Genomic DNA, 15912 nt, shown 5'->3' with positions numbered 1-15912 from the left:
CAATGTACATGCGACAGAATGAGTAACTGATTAGTGTCACTACAGTCGCAAAGAAAAAAAAAAAAAAAAGATTACAGAAAAGAAACTTGAACTAGCAAGTCATTAACAATTAGTGTATATAGATCCCTGCAGAATATCTATAGATACTGAACTACAGTCATCTGACTCCACAACCATGAACTCCATGACTTTTCCTCTGAACAGTACAGTATACCAAATGTCCCTGTACTCTTAAAAACTCAAAGGAAGAACTAGCTTCTCGTAATATTTAAAATACCTTTATCAGAAATATTAAAAATGTATGCGAACACTCAAAGCGCCATAATAAAATATAATATATTCAATTAGTGTCTTCATTTTTTACGGTTAGGAGCCACATGTGTAGTCTGATCCTGCAGTCATGTGTTCCAACTTTTCCTATGGTCCCTCTACTATCGTCTGTAGGTATGGACTATTTGCAAAGTTGCTTGATTTTTCTATTTTAGATGTATTAGATCAATTAAAATTAGTTAAAAAATTAACATATACTTCAAGATAATTTGTAGAAAAGGTTAAAAAGGGGCATACTTATATTTTACAGACTATTATTCAAATGGAATGTGGGTCAAATCTATATTCTAATATATGTATTGCTTCATTGTTAATTGCCTACGTTCATACGTAAAGGGAAAACCTGACATAACATTCAGAGATCACAAACTTCAAACATTTCAGAGATTTAAAAGGGTAGTGAGTGGTGGCCTATCGCTAAGAAACGCCATTAATTACTGATCAGTGTGTGTCGACTGCCAGGATTCCTATCGATCCGAAGAATTAGGAAGCAGCCTCGCTAGTTAAGCTCTGCTGCTTATTCACAGATACACAACAGGGGACCAGGAGTACCAATATTCTGGGTAATAAGTTGAAGGGACCCACCAAGATTCTCATGATCAATGGAGGTCCTATAAGTTAGACCCCCACTGATCATAATGTTATGGCATATCTTAGCAATATGCCATATTATAAATTGGGAATACCACTTAAAAGGAGTTGTCCCATCCAGATTCAACCTCTTTTCTAAATACAGATTCGGCTGGTGATCATCTAACCGTAATGGGTTCAGTACCTGAGACCCCAGCTATTATCTAATAGGGCATATGCAGGGGTTATCCATGGGACACATCCTTTTAAATGTAAATAAGTTGTGATAGTCATAATGACTTTTTAAGTATATTGCATACCCACATTAACATGAGTATTTGTGTTATTTTTATGTATAATTTACATTGTTTGCTACCTTTACGTTGCCACTCCAGTTTGGAACCTACTTATAGGGAATCTTATGAACAGTTCACCAATTTTAGGTCACTCCCCCTTTATGGAAGTTAATATGCCAGCAATAAAATTCTCCACTGCTGCCCTGCCTTTCCAGAACAAACAATAAATGCTGTTGACCGCTTATTCAAGGCAGTGGGGAAAGTTTTCCGCAGTTTGCAGGCTTTTCGTCAGAATCACTCCCACTTGTGAAGAAAACAATCCCAATAATAAAATCTTACTAGGTAATTCCTTGACCTAATATTTAAAGTAATAAAAGTAACACCCGGAACACTGTTTCTTGCTTATGATTACAGTTATATAACGTTTCGGTCTAAACACGGTCTTCTTCAGACATGGGATAAAGTATCGAAAGGTGCATCAAACTATGAATACAGGTGCTGGCAATGTCTGAGCACATATACCTCATAGAGAAGAACGCTGCATGCTCCAGCGCCTGTATTCACGATTTGATGCACCTTTTGATACACAATCCGACACTCTGAAGAAGATCATAATTAGACCGAAACGTTATATAACTGTAGATTGTTAAAAATAAAACATCATAAGCAAAAAAAAAAGTTCCGGGTTTTACTTTTATTACATATACAGAGTGGGACCCTACCCGTGCACCCAAATAATAGAGTGCCATATGGTTATTATAGTTAAAGTGGCTTCAAACCGGAGCTTCACTTAAACATCATGAGCAATATAATAAGAATTACTATTGATAACTACTTATTACTAAGATAACTAATATACTTTATGTTTACATGCACTGTACAATCTAAGATTTAGAATGCCAACAGTAAGTTATAATATTCTGCAGTTTATTTCTTTTTTTAAACCCTTTACAGTATTAAATCTGATATTTGCCGTTTTCCATGACTCACGTTTAAAGCGGTAATTATATAAAAAGGTATTGACAGGCTGTGCTTTTACTAATGAAAACTTGCGAGGAATTTTACACAACGCGGTGACAGAAGGTGTCGTGTGATATTATGTGGTCTAGTATGAAACACCGGAGGCAACGCATTGTGGACGGCTCAACAACTTACTCTATGCACTGATCTAAATTGAGCCTGTCAGATGTCAGAGTTCTGTTTTTATTGTTAAGTTTAATGTCCTGAAGCTGTACACTGAGGGGTATGTGAGAAATCTAGTAGATCAGCAGTTCTTTGTTCTGCGGTTCAGAAGGCAGCTAGATTTTGTGTACAAAATGGAAGATACATGAGGAAATGGAGGACAGAGATATGTACACATAGCATATATAGATTTTAAAACAGACCGTGCTACTTAAAGATGGCTGCATTGCCAGAAAGCAGATAACGGTTGCAAATTAAATTTCTAATTCATTTTAACTTTGTTAAACGGAATGTGCATCATTGAGCAAATTTTTCGATCTTCTACCATGTGTTAGTCATGGTCTAGGACCTTAACTGACCACTAAAATGATCGGCCTGCAGCGCTCCTAAGAGTTTCATGACTCTTTGGCTCATAACTCAGACTTCTATATCTCAGAGCTATTCTTTCTGATCGCCATTAACTTTAATGGAGATCTCCCATATACTTAGACATATTGGAATAACCTGTTTCATAAAGTTAAAAAATGGTGACAATTCCCCTGATATTTTGTTGAGGAGACTAAATTGATCCCTACAAAAGTTTTTTTTTTCTTTTCAGCATTTTGTATTCCGATATTAGACAGAAGAGGATGAATAAAGATTAGGATTGTCTTCTTATTCCAGCATAATAAAAGGTTATTCTAAAGCTTCAGCATAACTTTTTTTTCCAAGTCACTATTTAATATTTTATAACAATAGCAACAAAGTTGTACATCAATACAAAGTTGATGACGTTTCTAAATTAATAAAAATAATGGAAAACAAAAGGGCAGCGGTTTAATTATTTCTTTGCCCCATAAATCATTTCCTCACTAGCAAGAATGCAGATATTGATCTGAAATCAGGTTTCCTGCTTATGTAGTCTAAGGGACATTTTGGTTTAACACTTTAATGTTCTTATCTGGAGAGGAAGTAAATTATACTATTATAGCTCTCATTAAAGAAAAAAAATTACAAATCAGTTATTCTAGGCAACTGTAGGGGTCTATAAAATGTACTGTAACTCCTGCTAAGTGGACGTGGGCTGTTCCTGGTGTGATACTAGTTCTGTGCTCTGCAATCGGAGCCATTCAGGGGTCTACCCAAACAAAGCGAGAGGGGGAGAGAAGAAAAAAAAAAGTGAGAAACTGTAGCTGCGTCCCCCTTTTCTCTCTCCTCCCTGTCTTCTAGTTAATGCATTGCTCTAGACTGTTTTGTGGGGTCTAAGGAGGTTTCTGAACATTTACAGAGCAGACCACAAGCAGAAAAAAAGGAGAATTCTTGATGTTGGAAGGTAAGGAAGATGCTAGTTTCCCATATTCCACAAAGTAAGGCCTCATGCACACAACCGTGTTTTTGGGGTCGAACGGTCTCTGAGTGTTACCCGCGAGCCATGCATATGGCCGTACCCATTATTTATTATGAGCCTGGACCGCAGAACACGGCCGTAATAAGACATGTCCGTTCTTTCTGCGGTTCAGGCTCCTGGGCCATGCACGGGTCGTGTGCATGGGCCCACAGAAATAAACGGGGCCACAATTCTCCCGTGGATTTTTGGTGGAATTGCAGCCGCAAAAGCACGGTCATGTGCATGGGGCCTAAGGAAAATGTGAACCTCACCTTTAGGACAGATTAAGGCCCCATGCACACGTCCGTAGATTTCATCCATCCGTAAATATTGTCCGTAAATACGGATCCATAGTCCTATATAGTCATCCGTAAATCATCCGCATATACGTAACGGTATCCGTAAACACGGTCCGTAGTGCATCCGTATTTACGGATCCGCAAAAAAAAAAAAAAGAAACAAGGACGAATCTTTGGTAATCCCCCGGCATTGCATAGCAACTCCGTTCCGTAATCTGCTACGAATGCACATCCATAACCATACGTAATTACAGAAGCGCCCGAGGAGTCCGTGCAGTAATTATGGACAAACAAAAGGACAGGTTCTATCATTTCTATGGCAGGGACACCCATCAGTAAAAATACGGAAAGGCGTCCATAGCCCAAAGAAAAGAGTCCATAATTACGGTCCGAAATTAGAGATTAAAAATACGGTCGTGTGCAATTCTGATGCACTTTTTTTTAGTCATTTAAGCGGGTCTTCATATTTTTCCCCTTTTTAGTATCCACTTTGTTTGATTTGTGTTCCTTTTACCATCCTACACCAGATTAAGCCACATCAAAAGCACAAAAAAAAACTTAATCAAATTGCACAGTGTGGACTCCTGTTAGGTTTACAACTATGTTCAAATATGTAATAAAACCTAAGTTACTGCAGAAAAAAACAACTTTAAAATCGTATTATATATGTAATAACAAAATAATATATCTCCAATGATCCCCAAGTTAAAAGCTAAAAATGAAGGCATATAGCACGCTACTCACATGATATGAAGCTGTATCTGCTACTGATGGACTGACCACTTCCTGCCGCAAGGAATCCATCTGTGCTCCGGAAAGTACACCATAATGACTCGGACTTGTATTTTTCTCTCCTTTCTTTTTAGATTTCTTCCCGGTGTCCTTTTTGGTGCTTCTCTGCATCAGAAACTCTTCTTGAATAATTTTGTCATTGCTCATGTACCGGAGCAGAGAACTTTCTAGCAAAATGGAAAGAAAGACTTGAAGGACCTGAAGTTACGTAGATGAAACCAATGATAAATTAAAACTTTGGAGATGATGTTACTATATCATCGCCCTGCTGTAGATTAGAGAAAATTGCATTTATGTTCAGTTACAGATAAATTACTAGGACTATGTCTTCCCATGGGGCACGGTGTCAAAGGATGCTTTTGGGATTTGCACTCATTGTACACGGTTACTGTATTTACCAGACAGTTTAAATGTATTTTAAGCAATATACGATTATATCAGAACCAAAAATTATAGGCCCTCGAGGTAATCCGTGATGCAGAGAAAAATTTTAACATTTTCCAAAGACATCTATTCTTGAAGTATATACTTTTCTGAACACCGTTCTGATGTTTATCAGTTTGCGGTTGTTATAGTTTTCAGGCCATGCTGCTACATTCAGGGATTTTATGCAAGAACGCAGTAAATTATATATTTATTTCAATTCTAGATATTGAAATTAGCATTATATTAAATATATGTTCTGTACTTGTAACTCTATACCTATGCAAGTGATTTAGATCTCTATAATAGACAGAGCTCTGAGTGTTATAAGGTCATATTAAAAAAATGTATCAGCATAGAATGCTGCGCCTAAAGAGGACAGTGTTAATAGGTGGACATTCACATCACTATCCAAGTTTCCTATACAGGTAATGGCAGTCATTAAAACTCTTATATAGGTTGTCAACTTCTTTTTTTTTTCTAGACTATTGTAAGGATAAATCTACAATTGATCATTTACATCCCCATCATGGCTGAAAACAATGACTAGTTCTTTGCAATCTTTCATAAATCATTAAATGTTTAATATGTCTATTAACAATACTTGACTTACCTCTCCTACTGTCTCGTTTTATCTTGCTAGGATCTTCATAGTCCCCAACCCAGTTGTATTCTACAGGCATAGAAATTGGTCTCAACTTACCTACATGGTAAAAAACATTGTTTGTTAAAGACTGTTAGGCCCAGATGATGAAGGCAAAGAACAACTACAGTAAAGTACTCCCTATGTTGAGTATCAACCAGAGACCGTGACCATCACAGCACTAACAGCTGAGCCCAGCAATAAGGCTTCGTTCACATCTGCGTTGGGACTCTGTTCATGGGTTCCGTCTGAGCTTTCCATCAGGGGAACCCATGAACAGAATCCAAACTAACGCAAATGGAAGCCTTAGGTTTCCATTTGCATCACCATTAATTTTAATGGTGACGGATTCGGTGCAAATGGTTTCCGTTTGTCGCCGTTGTTTAAGGGTTCTGTCGTTTTGACGGAATCAATACTGTAGTCAACTGTGCTATTCATTCCGTCAAAACTACAGAACCATTACACAGTGACAAACTAAAACCACTTTCACGATATCAGTCACCATTGAAATCAACGGTGATGCACATGCAAACCTGTGGTTTCCGTTTGTTTCAGTTAGGATTCCCGACGCAAATGTGAACAAAGCCCAAGACTCCTAAAACATTCAATCGAAAAAAACAAACATATCAACAGCCCATAAATATTAGTCAATAAAAAGTGCAGTAATTAAGATATTTTCTAATCCTACCCCTCATGCACATGACCGTGTGTGCAATTTTTCACGGACCCGATTCACCCGCTAAAGGGAATGGGTCCGTGAAGACGATCGGGTGCCACTCGGATGACGTAAAAAACGGCCCGAGTGGCACAACAGTTGTGTGCATGAGGCATGAGGCTTTTAAAATTAAGATTATACAATTTGTAAAATTTACATGGCGTTAGGCCTTGTTCCCACCGGTGTTAAACCATTCCGTTGCACAACGGACACCGCCAGTTGCCGACGGAACCCATTGACTTTAACAGGTTCCGTTGGCTTTCCGTCGGGGTGTCCGTGATTTCATCGGACACAATAGTGCAGCATGCTGCGCTATTGTCTCCGGTAAACCCTGCCGGAGACTTTTCTTTTTTCCTCTATGTATGTTCTTAACTACTTTCAGATTGTAAAATGTGTGGCATAACTTCACAATTTAAGCAGGCTTATCGGACTAATATAGGTACATCTATACCAGTGGTGTCAACCCTGAAATTGCGGAGGCATCAAAAGTGGCACTTAAAGGAACGCACATAACTTTCAGCTAGGGTGGGGACAAGTGGCATTGGATGAGAAGCTGATTGAATGTAAGAAATAACTTAATATATGTGGATAATTGATCCCATTATTTTTTTTATTAGAGATTGTATACAACCATGCGTGTAGTCTTATCGTGCAGTCATGTGTCACTTCACTCCCTTTGCCCCCTCAACTACTGTCTGCAGGTTATCAAGAAAATGGGACACATGCAGAGGAGTAACAAAAGACTGAAGGATCAGACTACACAGGTTTGCAGTCTATAACCATGGAGACAGACAGGTCTGCATAAGAGATGTATACACAAAACGGTAGGGTATTTATAATCAAGACTATGAGCAAGGTTACTTATGATTTATTTTCGAGGCATTGGATAAATAATACAGTTGCAAAGTGCATCCAGACTTTACCGAAATAAAGCCAAATATCCTATGATTCTATGTTAAAGTATCTCCTATGATTAGCTCTGGTACATTTTTACATTCGAATGACAAATTATTGAGTGAATAAAGGTCTTCTATAAAATATCAGTAAACAACGACCTAAACAAAACTTTTTAAAATGTTTGATTCGTACAACTAAGCAACGCCACCTTTATATCTGTAAAGCTCTTTCCTAAAGAGAACATGTGGATGAAGCTCATTGCAAAGACAAAGTGCTCCTTTACATCCATGTTAAAATAAAGTTTTAGAGCAAGACCCAAGCAGACAAAGTAATCACTTAAAATGATGAGACTGTTCTTTTGCAAAACGCTGTTCTTTAAAGCATAAATACCATCTGTGAAGACCAACAGCAAGGACAGGAAGGAGACATTTGTTAAATGTTACTAGGAAGGAGGTACATCTTTGCATGTATTTCTATATTACATTGGACTGATCACTGGTTGAAACTTATACCAATTTTTGCAAATGTAGTCAACAGCTTTATAGTAAATTGGGTGTAGATTTTATTCCGTGTAGTAGAATTATGTTCATAAAAACTAAAGATAAGGCACAAAAAACAAAAAAAATGGAGAGGGGCCGGTGAGGCAAGAACGTATTTTTTGTTTATTTTAAGTGCGGTCATTACACCACAATTGTGGCACACTGCCAGCCACAATTGTGGCAAATAGCCAGCGGAAAGATGCAACACATTTATTAAAAGGCTGGCCTCTTAATAAATGTGTTGCATTTACGCCAGCAAATTGGTTATCAAGGCTGATGTATGATATGCCCATGTTAAAAAATCTGCCCCATATTCCAGCGGCATCATCAGCTTGAGGTCAGACTGCTGCCCTTAAATTCTCCTGTAAAATGTTCCCTCAATTATAGCAAAGCATCCAAGCCCTGAGGCAGCAAAGCAGCCCCAAACCATGATGCTCCCTCTGCCATGCTTCATAGTTGGGATGAGGTGCTCTTTTTCCTCCAAACACAGTGTTGTGCATTTGTGCTACAATGTTCCACTTTTGTCTCATCTGTCCATAGAATATTTTCCTATAAGCATTGTAGATCATCCAGGTGGTCTCAAGCAAACTTGAGATGGACCACAATATTTTTTTTGGACAGCAGCAGCTTCCTTCGTAGTGTCCTTCCATGAACACCATTCTTGTTCAGTGTTATTTTAAGGATTCCCACTCCTAGGGAGAGTAGCAACAGTTCTGAATTTTCTCTATTTGCGGACAATTTGTCTAACTGTGAATTTATTTACCTCCAGGTCTTTTGCAAAGATTTTATAGCCTTTTACAGCTTTCTGCTTTTCTATAACCAGTCTTCTGAAAGTTTTCTGCCTCGAAGCATGGTTCACACAAAATCAATCTTTCTTGAGAAGAATAGGTTTGTAAGCAACCAGGCTTTGTATGCCTTTATTTAATTGGCAAACAACCTGTGAATCCAACACTTTCAATCTCATCTCCTTAATTGAAACAGTTTTTGCCAATTACCCTAAAGAGAAGTCATTAACACAGAGGTTCACTTACTTTTTCTACCTGCACTGTTAATGTTAACTCAATGTGCTCAATAAAAAGACATGAACAGTACAACGGTTTGTGTGTTGTTAGTTTGGTTAGATTGTGTTTGTCTATTGTAACTTCGATAACATACAGACCACATTTTATTAGTAATCTGTGCAGAAATCCAGGTAATTCACTTACTTTTTCACGCAACTGTACATGTCTCACCTAATGACTAGAAGAGTGGCAATCATTCTGTTTGCTATATTTTTATGACAACCCCTATGGGTTCTACAAAATGATGCCCAGAGCTATTGTCACTTTTAGCGTTTGGACCATTTCTCAGTGGAAGTATGCTGCAGTCAAGATATAGTTCTCTTTCCATTCCCCCACAAACATAAAAGGATACTGCATATGAAAAGCTTCATGTTCAACAGTCCATATCGTGAAACGTTACTGGAAATAATTTCTAGCAATTATTTAAAGCAAATCTGTCACCTCAATAACTAAAGGCAGTATATAAGAGGGACAGGCCTAATTTCCTATTATCCAAAATAGCACAAAAGAAAAACATTATGTTGTTTGGCTGATAGAAACGATCAACCCCTATGGAATTCTCTTCTCCCCACTGGCTCCCATCCAGCTCCCCCTTAATGTTGAGGCCTATTTAAGGTACTGAATGAGCTGACAGTACCTATGCGACGATGCAGCTCTGATGACATTGAGTGCTGCGTCACATAGGTGCTGACCGGCATCAGTACCTTGAATGAGCCGCAGCTTTCAAAAAAAGGGCGAGAAAAGTCGCAAATGCTAGTACAACTATGGCGTGCACCAAAATCTGCGACATTCTTTTTACACCAGAAAACTGGCATAAACCTTTTTATATATACCCCCAATGAACCAAATCCGCTAAAAAAGGTTGAAAAAGATGATAATTTGTGTTTTTGAATTTGAAATTGAGTTCTGACCTTAACCATATCAAGACGCTGTGGCAAGACCTGAAGAGGGATGAGCACATAAGGCATCCCAGAAATAATGACAAACCGACACACATTTGCAGGGAGAAATGGTCCAAAATTCCTCCTCAACGTTGTGCAAATCTTATTTACAGCTACAGGAAGCATTTGGTGGAGATGATTGCTGCTAAAGAGGGATCTACAGGTGATTACATTCAAGGGTTCACTTACTTTTTCTCCCTGCTCTGTGGATGTGCTTATTAAAAATAATGAACAGTACAAGTGTTTGTATGTTATGTTAGATTGGGTTTGTCTATAATTGTGACTTAAGAGAACAATCAAACCACATTTTATTAGTAATCCATGCAGGAATCCAGGTAATTCTTAAGGGTTCACTTACTTTTTCTTGCAAATGTAGCAGATACTTTGCTAGATAAAATTATAGTGTTTTTTTCAATGTTAAATATTTCTCTTCAATAACAGTCCTATTCAATTAACATTAAACTAAATGAGAATTATTCCCCTTGAACCAGTCTGGTGAGCTAAAATAATTACATATATAGTTATTTATTTAGGTTGCTTTGTTTAGTACGGTTCTAGTCAATGTTCATTAGAATCTTCTCATACAGCAGAGCCAATGATAACACAGTACAAGTTATTTTTAAAGGAGCACGTCGGTGAATTATTTTTATCGTGGCCCCCGTTTGGAAGCTACACCTGGCAATAGGTAGGGCAGGTCACCCTATTACTGCGGACACCGTGAGGTCACTTGACCACAATGTGACTGCCCGATTCCTACAGTGTCTACTTTGTGTGCCAGAAGTCACTTTTACAATGCATTCCTATGAGATGCTCAATGAGTCTCTTATAGGAATGCATAGTGACTTCCAGTCCATGGGCAGTCGCATTTCAGACACGTGACATTACGGCAGCCGGGATTAGAGGAGATATTTCGGCAACAAAGCTCCATTAAGAGGATGACCTGCCCTACATTTAACCAGGTGTACGTTCCTTTAAATACTTCTGACATTGTGAAAACTATCAAAATAGAGCCAAGATGAATGAATAAAATAATAGTTTAACTTTATTTTTGCTGATGAAAGTTCATCACATGGATAGAGGTGTAATAGTAGTTGGCATTAAAGGGGACAGGTCAGGGCTTCCCACTTGGTTAAACACCTGTTAGTTATGTTCGATCACAAGTAGCTGCTTCCCCATTTTTTAACGGACAGGTCCTTTAATGTTTTCCGTCACATACAGAAAGTTAAACTTGCTGACCAAAGAGCCACAATCTTCACAAAAGGATCATAATTCAACATATAAAGTTGTTAGTAATTGCAATGGTTTCCAGTTATTTTGTATAAATCAGTTAATGATCACTATTGTATTCGCTGATCACAGTTTTGCGATCTCTAAAGCCTAATTCACACGACTGTGCTTGGTCCGTGATATATGGCCCGCATGTTTGCCGCTTTTCCCAGACCAAACACAGTTCAGGGAGCCGGGCTTCTAGCATCATAGTTATGTATGACGCTGTGAGTCACTGCCTCCCCGCAAGAAAACTGTCCCGTACTGAAAGTCCCGCGGGGAGGCAGGGACACAGAACCCGGCTCCCTGAACTATGTTCGGTCCGGGAAATGCGGCCGACATGTGGACCGTATATAACGGACCAAACACGGTCGTGTGAATTAGGCCGAAGACTTCTCCTGTGCTGCACGTATACTCTAGAATAGTGGACTACTCACTCACTATGAAACTTGCTTCTGTCCACTACAACACATCTTATCACATCTCCCAATCATATTGCAATAGACCATACAATGTTTGCAATGTTTCTGAACTCACCCAGTTACAATACAGTGGTTGTGAATAGAAATAGTAAGGATGCACTCCTGTATGTTGGTGCTGTTCAGGTGTGGGTTGTACCCCAATTGTAGAGTATAAAAGAAACCCAAACGCACTCCACGGATATTCGACTGTATGAATTTTTCGTGGAAGAATTATTTATTTTCATTCATTCCAACATAGGTAATTTGTGCAACACAACATTTGCAAGCGATAAGCGTTTCTTTGACGTTTCGGCCCATCCAAGGCCTTTCTCAAAATCGCTATGGAGAGAGCAAAATATAACATAACGTATCTAGTATTTTCAATTGGATAACAAGTGAATAAATAAAATTGAAAATTTATGACAATGATATTTCTCAAGTCTATATTTAGACAATTAATCCAAGATCAATAGATATACATGTGTAAGTGAAGTAAGTCACTCATGGAAAAAAGGAATTATTTAACAATGACATTCATATGTAGATACTATAGTAATTAGTTTTTCTTATTTTTTATTTATTTATTATTTACAACCACAGGTATGTTCACGTTTTTTTTCCCTTTGCTTTCTGTATCAGGATATGTAAATAACAATACATATAGAACATATATTGGGACATATCGTAACAAAAATGATAACGAATATATTCATATAAACACAGAAAATAAGGGAGGTATTGACAAGATACCTCACAAGACCATACCATAAAATACCGGCTAGAAGAGATGGTGATGGATAGAAGAGAGTAAAGGAGAAGGTAGAGAAATGTAGGAATATATACATATGTATATATATCCATAGAGGATACCAAAGTAGCGATGGGACCATATTAGAAGCGTACCTGCATTTGGTTGTCAAGGGATAATCGTGTGGAAGGCGTCTGCCAGACGCTCAGGGTGTGTGGGAGAGTGCTGGACGAGAGCACCCGTTTATGAGGCCTAAAGTCTCATGTCGGATATCCGGTATTTGGAACGCAAGGCCGTTCTGACGCATGCGCAATGGGGATGCCGTCGCTTTGTGGAACGCAAGCTGTCAACATCGTTGATTCATAAGGTAAGCCCTACCCAGGAAGCTTAGATGTAAGTGTATTATACGAAATAACCAGATAGTAGACTCTGGATCATCTACCCTCAATGCAATACATGTAGAAAACGATGTAGTTATATAGAAATATTGGATACATCCACAGGTCTGTGTCAAGATATGTGTGAAAACATAGTATGTAGTTAACGTTGTTGGACGGGGAAAATAATGAATTATTTTGTATTGCATTATATTATAGTAGGGATATAACATTCTTTAGTGTGAGAAAAGGAGGGGGACAACCTGTGATGTGATGTGTATCCTCTATGGATATATATACATATGTATATATTCCTACATTTCTCTACCTTCTCCTTTACTCTCTTCTATCCATCACCATCTCTTCCAGCCGGTATTTTATGGTATGGTCTTGTGAGGTATCTTGTCAATACCTCCCTTATTTTCAGTGTTTATATGAATATATTCGTTATCATTTTTGTTACGATGTCCCAATATATGATCTATATGTATTTTTATTTACACATCCTGATACAGAAAGCAAAGGGAAAAAAAACGTGAACATACCTGTGGTTGTAAATAATAAATAAATAAAAAATAAGAAAAACTAATTACTATAGTATCTACATATGAATGTCATTGTTAAATAATTCCTTTTTTCCATGAGTGACTTACTTCACTTACACATGTATATCTATTGATCTGGGATTAATTGTCTAAATATAGACTTGAGAAATATCATTGTCATAAATTTTCAATTTTATTTATTCACTTGTTATCCAATTGAAAATACTAGATACGTTATGTTATATTTTGCTCTCTCCATAGCGATTTTGAGAAAGGCCTTGGATGGGCCGAAACGTCAAAGAAACGCTTATCGCTTGCAAATGTTGTGTTGCACAAATTACCTATGTTGGAATGAATGAAAAAAAATAATTCTTCCACGAAAAATTCATACAGTCGAATATCCTTGGAGTGCGTTTGGGTTTCTTTTATACAATACAGTGGTTCACATGGCTTTATTTATAAATCTCCATTTTACATTCACATGGCTGGTCTACCATACAAAATCAGCATTTTGTACCTATCAAGTCACCCCTCATCTCCTACGGCGTTATTCACACAAACGTATTTCTCTACCTTGTGCTGTCCATTTTAACAACAGATAGCATACTGACCCAAACGATTCAACGGGACTTTTCACACACAATGTTTTTTTACAACTGAGTGTGAGTCCGTTGCGAGATACTCACAGAATGCCCAAAATAGGCTCATTTTTGCGGAGCCAGATTTGCCAATTAAAGTCTATAGGTGCGTGATAAAAACGGACAGCACACTGGTCAGAAAAGAAAAATGAATGAACCCAAATGGACGGACACGAATATTCACATGGATGAAAAAAGGTGCGTTTTTTGCGTATGTAATCAGACTTGTCCATGTGAATAAGGCCTTAGCATATAAGTTCTAATGGGCAGGGTCCTCTTTCCTACTGTTTTATTGTACGTGGAGGACATTGTTTCATGCTTCCTGTTACCCCAGATTGTAAAGTGCTGCAGAAAAAGTTGCCATGATATAATGGTTAATAATAATAGTAATAATAATAATAGTAACCACACACAATGATTAGTAGCACTTACCATATGTTGGAGTGCTTTCTCTGCGACTTTGCATACTGGCTCTTCCTTTGTCATACTCATAGCAATAAAGGACTGCATCTTCCTCTACAGTGTTGAAACGTTTTCTATACTCCTGGTCCAAAAAGGAGTTTGGAGACTCGGACCCCACTGATACTGGTTTTCCAACTATATGACGGGTGACATCTTCACATGTCAAATTGCCTTTCTCGTCTCTTAAAGTAAACATATATATATTTATATTTGATGGAAAAATGCTTATATTTCCACTTTAGAGCTATTTTGCAGAAATTATTAAGGAATACAATTTTTTTATTTTATTTACAACAAAGCAAAAACATTTTTTTTATTTTTTTTAAGGGGAGTTAATTGGCAGGTCATAGATTATTGCAGTCTTCAGGACGTTATAGAGTACAGCCCCATCCTAGAGACCAGGGAAAGACAGGGGACATGCATATATAGCCTTATCTGTGTGTACAGTGTTACTATCTTGCTTATCTAGGCCTCCAGCAGTACAATAAAGCGGTCATGTCTCATTAAATCCCCTGATCTCCGCTAACCCTGTCCCAGCATACACAGCAAAGCTGACAAGTGAACTGCAGAAAACAGGAAATATCAGCTTATTATGTGTGCTCTAGTTCGAAACCTGGAATATTTCAGAATTTATTTTAAAAATGAACATATATATAAAAAAAAAAAGCAAATCAATTTTTTTTTAAATGTTAAGTCATGTTTAAACTAATAACAGATTAAAATAGTATTTCATTTTCTGATGATACTGGTAAAATGATGGCTGCTTGCAGCCACCACTTGGCATTGGATATATTATTGAATTGAATGGAAGTTGTATAAAATGGTCTTCAATAAGTTCCTAAGGTGCCCTAGTGGTGGCTGCAGAACAATTTCATCATTTAACTGTGTGAAGGGAAGCAGGACTTTTGGAAAATTACCTTCAATAGATCTGTGTGGTGAAAGGTTCTTTTTGAAATCAAATAATATTATAGAACATTTAATACATACAATCATTTGTAATTCTATAAACTCCTAATGCATGATAGTAACGGGCTAGGTAATGTCCCAATGAGACAACCTCCCTCTTTTAATGCAAAGGCAACTCCAAAATAGATATTTATGCACAAAGATAGCGGAGTACGAAGCCAAGTATATATAAAATATAACAAATTCTATTAATTACACATGTAAGACAAACATTTAAAATGGTACATAATGAAATGGAGAGACTCTATAATATTGTATAATACAAGTAAACAGGCTATCCAAGTGTATAGCAATAAATGTGTATATGGTGTATACACCCCCTGAGGATGCAGACGTCGCGAAACGCGCGTTGGGGTTTAATACAAGCTATCCAGGCTTCCAGGACTATTGACATG

The 15912-nt window shown here is 37.6% G+C and overlaps 1 protein-coding gene across 3 annotated transcripts in view; it reads right to left on the bottom strand.

Moving 5' to 3' along the window:
• Positions 1-15912, bottom strand: part of CNKSR2 (connector enhancer of kinase suppressor of Ras 2) — a 371721-nt gene that overhangs the window by 183748 nt on the left and 172061 nt on the right. For all 3 annotated transcript variants that reach the window (XM_075854043.1, XM_075854044.1, XM_075854045.1), the window contains 3 exons: positions 14522-14733; positions 5872-5961; positions 4788-5002 (listed from right to left, as the gene is read on the bottom strand). In XM_075854043.1, coding sequence (XP_075710158.1) covers positions 4788-5002; positions 5872-5961; positions 14522-14733 — 517 coding nt within the window. The remainder of the gene's footprint in view (positions 1-4787; positions 5003-5871; positions 5962-14521; positions 14734-15912) is intronic.

Source organism: Rhinoderma darwinii, chromosome 2 (genome assembly GCF_050947455.1).
Source record: "Rhinoderma darwinii isolate aRhiDar2 chromosome 2, aRhiDar2.hap1, whole genome shotgun sequence".
NCBI lineage: Eukaryota > Metazoa > Chordata > Amphibia > Anura > Rhinodermatidae > Rhinoderma > Rhinoderma darwinii.
The sequence above is the reverse complement of the archived record's forward strand: the minus strand, read 5'-3'. Positions and strand labels throughout refer to the sequence as shown.